General features: G+C 45.2%; 1 protein-coding gene across 1 annotated transcript in view; it reads left to right on the forward strand.

Moving 5' to 3' along the window:
* Positions 1-248: 248 nt before the first annotated feature.
* Positions 249-9,918, forward strand: part of LOC104522606 (arf-GAP with dual PH domain-containing protein 1) — a 49,700-nt gene continuing 40,030 nt past the window's right edge. The window contains exons 1-2 of the mRNA XM_010164941.1: positions 249-371; positions 1,886-1,977. Coding sequence (XP_010163243.1) covers positions 1,889-1,977 — 89 coding nt within the window. The 5' untranslated portion in view covers positions 249-371; positions 1,886-1,888. The remainder of the gene's footprint in view (positions 372-1,885; positions 1,978-9,918) is intronic.

Genomic DNA, 9,918 nt, shown 5'->3' on the forward strand with positions numbered 1-9,918 from the left:
GCTGCACTGGAGACTGCAAATCTGTTAATTGCTAGTGTAATTGGTGTAACTATCAATTTAAGTTAACACACATCCGTATTTTGCTTCTGTATTTATTTGATGCCTTTAAAATCAGGGAACTCGGACCTGGTGTCTCCTGAACTCCCCTGCCATGCCCTGTCCCGTCCCATCTCTCCTTTCTCCTGCACTGAATCTAATAGACCTGTCAAGTGCAATTCTCTCTTTCCTTCTTGCTTTCAGACCCGGACTGGGCATCCCACAGCCTAGGGATCTTCATCTGCTTGAATTGTTCAGGAATCCATCGCAATATCCCCCAAGTCAGCAAAGTGAAGTCGGTCCGTCTGGATGACTGGGATGATGCTCAAGTGGAGGTACGTGCACCTGAAACTTGAAGTACCAATGAGTTTGGGTCACTGCTTGTTACCAGCAAAGCTGTAAAAGAGAGAGTCCTTTCCAAAGATGCCACAATAAATGTGATTTCCGAAGGCACATCTAGATAATTCCTGAATGTGGGAATGAGGTTCATGATGCTGATGGAAAAATGGAATAGCCATTTCATGAAGAAGCTGTGAGGGTTTTCCCCCACACCAGTAAAAAGATCAATTAAATAGAGTGTAGAAATTACTAATTTTAAATGAATTGCCTTTTTTCCTATGTCACCTCTAGCCTAGACGAGGCGGTAGGCTAGACCTCTAGTCTACTACCCCTGCCCAGCTTGGCTGTTCCTGGCTTTGTTCTGTGGAGCTTTGAAGACTCTTAAACTCACATCTTGAAGAACTGAGCCCTCACAGTATAAATTGTCTGTATTTATGCCACACACCTGCTTAGGTTTGGGTGACGTTGCTAAAGACAAGCCTGCCCAGGAAACCTCTGTGCTTTGACTCCTGGTGTCTGTAAAGGCATGAAGAATGCTCCCAGTCATTGACCTTTGTCTTGTATGGTGTAGATTTAAGGTTTTTCTGAAAGCCACAGCTCATGGAGTCATGTGTTTTATGAGGAAAATAGGCCTTTGTGTTGCACGGGTTTTCCCTTCCCTGATTTTTTGTTTGTTTTTTCGAGAATGGGTTGAATATGTAAACTTGAGAAACTCAAAAACATGAAAATAACGGGAAAAAAAAAAATCTTAGAGGAAAAGAAAAAAGCCTAGCTGCTTGTTATGCTTGTATGCTTGGCATTGGACACAAGATAAAACATATTAAGCATGGCTGCTTGGAAAAGGATGGGGTTTTTTACACTTAGGAAGTAATTTTCATTAAATAAAATTTATGAGTAGGGAAATATGTGGTTTTGTTTCCCATGTTCTCAGCTAGCCATTTTTATATGAGATCAGAAGGAAAGGATATTTTAAATATTTAAAAAATATTTATTTAATTATTTATTTTTAATCCTTAAGTTTCTGTCTGAGGTTGTTGGCATGGCTTTGCAAAAATAACATTATCCTTTTGGAACAAATGATGTGGGTGTATTGTCAGAGACTGTTACCTTGCTGGAGCTGTAACACATGGAGAGTTCAAGTTAGTGTCAGGCTTTGCCCTCTGATTGCCCAGTTTCTGTGCTGGATTCCCTGGGAGCCACTTTGTTCCCATGCTTGTCAGTGGGAAATGCCACCGTGTGCTGCCTTCTGCTTCCCTGGGGACCAGTGGGGATTGTGCATGTGTCACTGGGACACAGACCCATCCCCAGTGTTGTATTAAGCTGGGGGAGCCCTGGCAATAATAATCAATATTAATTTCTGGTTTGCAGGCACAGCATCCTTTCTGTGTGTAGTAACCTCAGTAAATGAACAGGGGCCCCATCCCAATAATTTTCTTACCCTCTAGAAACAAAAGAGGAAAATACCATTAACATTTTTTAATTCTTTCTGTTTTTTCTCCTCTTTTCACAGTTTATGGCCACGAATGGGAACAATGTAGCAAAAGCAAAATATGAATCTAAAATGCCACCGTTTTATTACAAGCCAACATTTCTTGACTGTCAGTAAGTAAATACCTTTGCTGGTAAACACCGTTTATTTGTTTGTGCAGCTGCAGCCTCTCCAATATTTTAGTTTCAGCATTATACATAGTTTTTTTTAGCCACAAAGGAGTTTTCATTTATAAAAGGCTCTGAAAATCTTTGTTCTTCTGCACGCATATGGTAGAGTTTATACTACGTGTGGGATCTTACTTAATAAGTACAGTTGAGATGATGCAGGGAAGTCAATAGTTTGTCTGTTCCCCAGACTCTTCCAAGTTCTAAAAACGAGAAAAATACCAATTTCTACCCATTGATTTCCTCTGCCTTGTCAGATAGTCCTTCTGCATCAAAACAGAACTTGCTTATCTGTTATGTGAGGTGCAGGTTACTTGTAATACAAAAATACTCGGGTTTGGTGCCAAAGTGGTGGATTTTCTTTCTGTGCCTTAAGTAACAAATAATATCCTCTGTGAAGATGAACAGATATTGTCTCCCAAACAGTGTAAACCTTCCTAGTAAGCTGGGATAGACTTTGTAGACCATGAGGGCTGAGTGGCCAGAATGTGCTGTACCATGCAGGGAGCAAGGAGATGAACTGAAATTGGTTTTTAGGGTAGGTTTTGATGATGCTCAAATGCTAAATCTGGGAAATCCCAGTTGTCAGCAGCACTGCCTGGCGTGACAATAAAAAAACCCCCATCCCTTTATGCAGTGTTCCCAAATCCTGGTTTTGATCTAAAATGGCTTCTGGCAGCAGCTTCCACGGTTCCTACAGGCACAGAAATGATTTGAGGACTGGCAGAGCTGCTGTGTATTGTGGAGGGGCACACTCCGCGTGTGTTGTGATTATCTTGTTAGGATTATTTTTCTCAAGGAAAAAAACCCTCAGCTTCTCACCTTTCCTATTGCTGCAACACCTCTGTCTTTGTGGGAAGGAGCCCAAGGAGAAGCCAGCGGGAAGGTGCTCCCAGCAGAAGCGATCCTGCAGGTCCAGGGGAGGAGATGGTGCAAATTCAGCTGGACATGGTGGTGCTCATGTTTAGTTTTTTTCTTTATTTCAGAAAAACAGCTTCAACAAAGTGACTTTTTTGTTGGTTTTGTTGGTCCCAAGGCAGAGAGAGGGAAAAACCTTCCTGTGTTTGACCGTGTTGGGAATTTAGGACTTTTCAGGTTTTCCTCCTACCTCAAACTGACCTCCAGGCATCACCTCTGGGTCCTGGTCCTGGCTTAGGGAAGGTGGGGAAGATGCTTCATATAGGGTTTCCTGAGGACTCAGAAGTGCTTGTGTGGATGAGGATTTGAGAAGTCAGGGCTGGGATTTAGTAAAAACTCATGTTAAAATGATGCCTCAAACCTGGAGGAGGTGGAGGCGACTTAGCTTGTGACAGTCCACACCCAGACAGCAGCTTTGCTATTCACCTGACACCACTGAGGCTTCTTATTTCTCTGCAGGCTCTGGTGTGACATTGACCCATCCATCGCCACGCACAAAATCCTGCCCTTTTCTGCCCTGACCAGCAGAGCTGGCAGCCCAAGGACAGATGTATCCACTTGCTGCAGGGTTTGGTGGCCAGAGTTTTATAATCTGTGTCTCAACATCCTGGTGGGGTCTGCAGTGCCCTTTGCAGATGGCTCTAGTGTCCTTCTCATCCCTTGTCAACTGCTTCTTGTGTAAATAGATTACACTTCCTAAGGCGGTGCATCTACAAAAGCAAAATCACTGATGATTTCTCTTGCTTGTCCACAGAGTTGGGTTGAAACAAAAAGTCTTTTGGTGGAGCATTATCCGTGCTTATTTGCTTCACCATCTCTTTGATAAACAGAAGTGTGCCACAAGCTCTCCATGCTTCCCAGATGGCAGGAGGAGTTGCTGGCTCTGTCAGCAGCTGGGCGGTGGATGCTGTCCTCGGTGAGCAGCTCTCCTGAACTGTCATGGTCCTGAGAGGATCCAGTGCCATGTTTCTGTTGCTGGGCTCCAAAATCCCAGTAGTTGGCTGTGCTGTTTTGAGACTTGCATGTACTTGTGATCTTAAGGAGGAAGAAGCAAGATTTTTCACCTAATTGTCATTGGTAGGAGAAACACGGTTCTAGGGGATTTTCATTTTGTTGACTCCTAAGTCTGTTAAATTCAGTTTGATGTTGCACTCCAGCCTTAGCTGCTGTTTTGTCTTCAAAGGACAGGGGCCTATTTGATACCCAAGTCATTGAAATCTTTCCCAGGAGCAGACTTCTGGTTCTTTTCCATGTCCCATCCCTGCCTAAGGGGGTACAGAGCTCCTGCCTGGAGAGCTGGGCTGGGAGTGGGGCAGGTCCCTCTGGAGCTTGGGGCATACTGAGATCTGGGTGCAAATCGCACCCAACTCTCCTTGCACGGGTCAGGCTGAGACAGTGAAAGCTGAACTGGCAGCTCAGGCAGCCTAGAGACCACAACCATTGTCATTCCTCTGCTGTCAGGCTGGCGGAAGTGTCCGTGGCTGGTTCTGAGCTTGGTGGGTTTGGCTTCCTCTGATAACGCAGCTCGGGCTTTGCCACTCTGCTGTTTTTCCTTTTTTTTTGTTGTTGTTGTTACTTCTTTTTATTAATTCATTTATTGATTGGCTGACTGGGAGGATGAGGCAAGGCTGACCTTCCCGCAAGCAGCTGGAAGACCAATTCCTGGCCTTTTTGTGCTCCCAGCTTGTGCCCTTTTTTTGCACTGGGACAATTTTCAGCCTGGGTGCTCTGAGTTATGAACTGAGCCCAGAGCTCTGCTCATGTAGGTGTTCTCTGGGCTGGCACTGCGGGGTCTCTGCCATGGCAGCAGGGTGAGTTGGGATAGATGCCACCTCCTGCAGTGACAGATCTCCTGACACTGCTGCAGTATAAGCAGCTGTGGGTACATCCTGTGTTGGGAATGTCTCGAGGATGATGTGCCAGGTTGTATTTTTCTTTCCCTGTGCCTTTCAGCAGATACATGCTAAACAAGAGCAGGGGAGTGCTGCTTTTTTAAGGGCTGTATATTTAGCTCTCTCTCCGCCTCGCTGCAGTCCAGTCACTGCAGCAGCATGAGTTGTTCCCAACTCTCAGCCCTGGGTAGCATCACGATGGATGACACCTCCAGTTACTGCTGGCACCATGCCGTTGTGTGCCAACCCACATTCTGCAGCATCGAGAAGTTTTGATGCTTCTAATTACACCAACCAGTGTTGGCCAGCTGCAGCAACTGGGGAGGCATTGTGGGAGCTGCTCTCGGATTCAGCGCAGCAGGATGCTGATGTACGAGCTGTGATAAGGACAGGCTGTTTGTTCATTTGAAGCTTCTTAATTTTATGATGCTTCTTCTGGAATCTCTCTACTTTGGTTGCTTGAAGAATTGCAAAGTTCAGAGCCAGAGGGAAGAAGTGCTCTCCAGCACCAGTTTGTCTTTTTTCTTTCTTGCCTACGATGTTGTGTTTGCTTGGGAAATACGTGGTGTTTGCCCACTGCATCTGGCTTCTGCATCCTTCAGAAACCCCACTGTGGCTTCCTGGCTCTGTCAGACACTTGGCAAAGGTTAGAGAAGTTGGAGGCGTGCTCTGGAATTGCCCAGGGAAAATTTACCAGCTGTGAATAGGCAAAAAAACCCAACTAACAACAAAAAAATCCCCTTCTGTCTTCTACTCTCATCTTCTCATCTTCTGCCTGCCAGCATTTTGGCCCATGCATCAGGAGCAGTGAGCAAAGCAGCCAACTTCTGTACCACTGGGGAGTCCCTGAGGCTGAAATGAATCCCAGATGCTGGGATGTTCCTACACCACTGCAGCCTTGTCCCAAAGAGCCTTGAGTGAGGAACCTAAACCACAAAAACACTCTTTGGATGGTCACAAGTGGCCTGTCCCAGCTTTATACACCACGGCAGCAGAGATGAGAGCTGTAAAATGGCCTTTTCTGGGGCAGGTACACTGCAAGCACAGGGCTGAGTTTTGAGTCACCAGTGAGCGGCAGGCTTTTTGGGTAAAAGCAAAAGAAAAAGGCTTTGTTCAGCTGAATGCTTGGCTGAAAACTGATAGAAGAAGATGGAGACAAGCTCTTCCTGGACTTTTGCACTTCTACTTTTGCATCCATGCCCCTGCCCAATAATTAGTGTCATTCTCTCTTGCCTTTTTTCACTTGATTCAGGAACATGGAGCATCGTTCTGTGGAGCTGCGTATGAGCTGCAGTGCATTGCTCTGCTCCTCTCTCCACGTTTGTGTAAGTGGGAATGTCCTGGTTTTACATCTGCTCCTTGTGGAGAACACTGTACTGACTGCCGGTACATTTGAGTACCTTAGTAGGAAAAATAGGGCAGAGTGAAATAGCATAAGTTGTACTGGGTGGTTGTCTTATGTGGAATGAGATGAGACATCAGTCAGAGAGAGGATGTATCTCCGTGAAGCTCACATCTTGAGGAGTCATCTATGTAGTCATCTGAAGAACAGTTATTAGCAGAAGTGGCTCATTGTATCAGGGTATGATTAAAATGTGTGGAGAGAAAATTGCCTAGTAAATCCTTGGATTTTTTTTTTTCTTACTTTATCATTTAAAGTTTGGTTCATTTGATAGAGGAGCTACCTCTGGAGCCCACCACCTCAGTCTGATTTCTGAAGGTCAGTCTGGCCCCCTCCAATGCACAAGGCATAATGATGGTCAAGGATGCAAACTTCTCACCTGTTCTCCTCTTCTTTTGTCTCCTAATTTTGCTGGTACTTTACAGATAGACTTCTTTAATGCTTAATGTCCAGAGGGGTAAAGTTGAGTGTTTTGCTCCACCTCCTACTTATTAATAAGAGTCTTCAGATTTTACATCTGTGGCTTTCAAAAGTGCCTGGTGTCTTGAGTGTAAAGCTTGAGGTTCCACAGCATGGCTTCTCCAAGTGGCTGCTCCTCAGTTCCCAAGTGGTGGAGCCTCCTGTGGTGGTTCAAACTGGACACCCAGCCTCCGGAAGTCTCTGCCTGAGCATCGCTTTGAGATCAGCCTGCTCCTTCAGTCTGAACCGACCGTGGGGGTCTTCTCTGCTTGTCACTCATTTTCACTTTGTTGTGAGCTTGTAAGCCTGTCAATTCACATTGATTCCTCTCATTTCCAAAAGAAATTGTTACAAGATTCAGATAACAGCGACGCAGGCTGTTTCCTGCGCGTTTTTAATCTGTGTTTAACTATTCTGAAAAATAGTGTTGTGGTGAACTGGACCATGCATGTAAAACAGTCAAACAAAAAATAACCTTTTAGGGCTTTAATTGAACATGTTATGATTCCACATCCTCAAATTCAGCTTTAACATCTTCACATGCATAATGCAAGATTTTTATGCCTTGATAGCCAAAACCCCTGTCTTTTTGCTCTCCTCCAGAAGCTTGCTGTTGGCCACTGGTCTTGAGGGGGGGTGGATGGCACATCACCCATGGGACTCTGCAAGCCAGGGTGATACACAGAGCACTTAGAAGCCCCTTCAGCTATCTCATGCCTCTACAAAGCCATTTAAAAGCAAGTCCTCACAGCAAGGCCTTACCAGATAGAAGCTGTGGAGGCAGGGTGTGAAGCTAGATGGGCTTTTAGTCTGCGTTGCAGTGGCTCTCCTTGCAGTCTGAGCAAAAAAATTGGACTCAGGCTTAAAATTTCATTAAACCAGTTGTTTGACAGAAACTTGGCATAGCTGCATCCACAGAGCTGCCTGTGGAAAGCAGATTGTTTTTTGTTGGAAAAACCTCTGACAAATTCCAGAAGCTACAAATTTGGGTTTCAGAAATGGTGTTCCTGCATGACATTAATTTCTTTTGTCTTTGTTGGACTTGATGATGGCTCACAAGGATACAGTCAGAGGGTGGTGTTGGTTGGTGTTTGATGTCTATTGGGCCACTTTCACCTCTGGCTGGGACTTCTTGACTGTTGTACGTCTCCAAAAAGCCATAGCAGCCATGCAGTGTCTGTGGTATGTGTGCTGTAGTGCATCCTGGGAAAGCTAGCCCAGCTGAGTCTTGGCTAACAAGAAATTGGAGACTATAAATTTGGCTGGCCAGCACTGCTTCATAGAGCACCATGAAGCCATTCAGCCATGGTTTGATATTAAACTGCTTGAACAACTTTTCCTGTGGTGTTTATTGCTGGGAGCAAAAGGCTTTGAGCGTGTGGGACCAAGATAAAACTGCTCCACTGGCTTCTTCTCAAACCTTTCTTGCTGGCCCTTTGACAGAGAGCACTTGTTTTCACGTGGGTGGCTAGGCAAGTAAACAAGTACCTAAAATTAGATTTGGAGCTCTTGGTGTTGGTGGTACTTTGTCAGCCTCTGGACCTGCTTCCTCACCAGTACAGCCCAGCCCTGTTCCATTTGGGGGATGAATTTTCCCTTTTTCTGTTGGAAATGTGTTTTTTTTCCTTAGGGTTTTGGGTTTTGGTGGTGTTTTTTCTTTTTTTCTTTGCTTCCAGGTTTTTATCTTGATAATTACAAAGACCTTTCTGTTCTAATTGCCAAAAAATGACAGATTCTCTGTAACCAGCAGCCTACCAGACTTTAGGTGGGCTGTTAAAGCTTTTGGAGTTGATCCCGAAAGCTGTGCATCTCCATGGTTTAGGAATGATGCAGTTTTATTTTTCTAACAAGCACAAATGGCATATTTTCTACATTATACCATCACCAGAAATGCAATAAAATACCAAGAGGCTGTTGCTACAGTTCTTTCTGTTCACAGAACTCCTATCGAAATCAAAGGTGGGCTTAGGACCAAAGGTCCTGTATTTGGCATGTGATGTCAGCTCCGGGTTATTTACATGCATATTCACCTCAGAAAAAAATATTTTTCAACTGAAACACAGCAACAGATGTTTAAAAGACCCCTGAAGACACTTTAAATGAAATGGAGATCAGGTCTGAATTCTACTGAAAACAGTGGAGAAGACTGTATGGCTTGAGGGACCTCTGGATGGTCCCTACCATCTAATGGCTCTCAGATCCCACAGATTCCAGGACAAATTCCTGCTCCTGTTTAAATTCATCCGAGCTGTGCCAGTGATACTAGGGTTTAACACCTGACTCAAAAACAGCTTTTTGTGGCAGGGTTGCTTCCAGTCCATGAGAGTGAGTGCAGTCAAGTCCCTGCTCATCTTGCATCAAAGGGAGATGCTGGACTCCACTGTCCTTGTTGGGTTTTTGTTTTGGTTTCTTTTGCTGGAGTAGTTCTGCTTTCTATAAATAACCACTGGAGCAGAAGCTGCATCTACTGGCCTTGCCCTGAGCTGACCTAACAACAGGCTGCTCTTGGTGTGTCTTGGTTTTTGTGAAACTTTTGCTGAAAGAGCCTGGGTTTGTGATGATGAGGAAAGGGGAAGAACATCTGAGCTATCACAGAATGGTCAGGGTTTGAAGGCACCTCAGGAGATCATCTAGTCCAGCCCCACTGCCAAAGCAGGATCACCCAGAGCAGGTTGCACAGGGAAGCATCTAGGTGGGTTTGAACATCTCCAGAGAAGGAGACTCTACAACCTCTCTGGGCAGCCTGTCCCAGTGCTCCATCACCCTCGAAGTAAAGAAGTTTTTCCTCAAAAGTTTTTCCTGTCAGAAAGTGCTTGCTGTGAGCTGGGAAAGTGGCATGGCTGGGGTCCTGTCTGCCATGGGACCTGCCATCAGAGCCACTCGTGGCCTGACCCAAACGCTGTGAGAGGTTACTGAGAGCATTTTGCAGCCTCTCAGGATACCCCTTTGGGCAAGGTGCCTCACGGCTGCCCAATTTGTGCTCTCTTCCACAAAAGCTCTGGAGATACTGAATCACTGCTGTTAACAGCGTCATGGGAAATAAGTCACTGCAGAGCGGTGTTCCCCAAGGCGTGAGACCAGCAGAGTGTATCTGTTGTAGTATTTGCATTATACAGCAGGGGTGTTTTCCCACTGCTGCACATGAACCTTAATTTATACTGTATTTAAATTTCATACTGGAAGGCTGACTTTCAGAGGCTCGGAACAGCTGCAGCT

Source organism: Antrostomus carolinensis, unplaced genomic scaffold (genome assembly GCF_000700745.2).
Source record: "Antrostomus carolinensis isolate BGI_N321 unplaced genomic scaffold, ASM70074v2 scaffold13523, whole genome shotgun sequence".
NCBI lineage: Eukaryota > Metazoa > Chordata > Aves > Caprimulgiformes > Caprimulgidae > Antrostomus > Antrostomus carolinensis.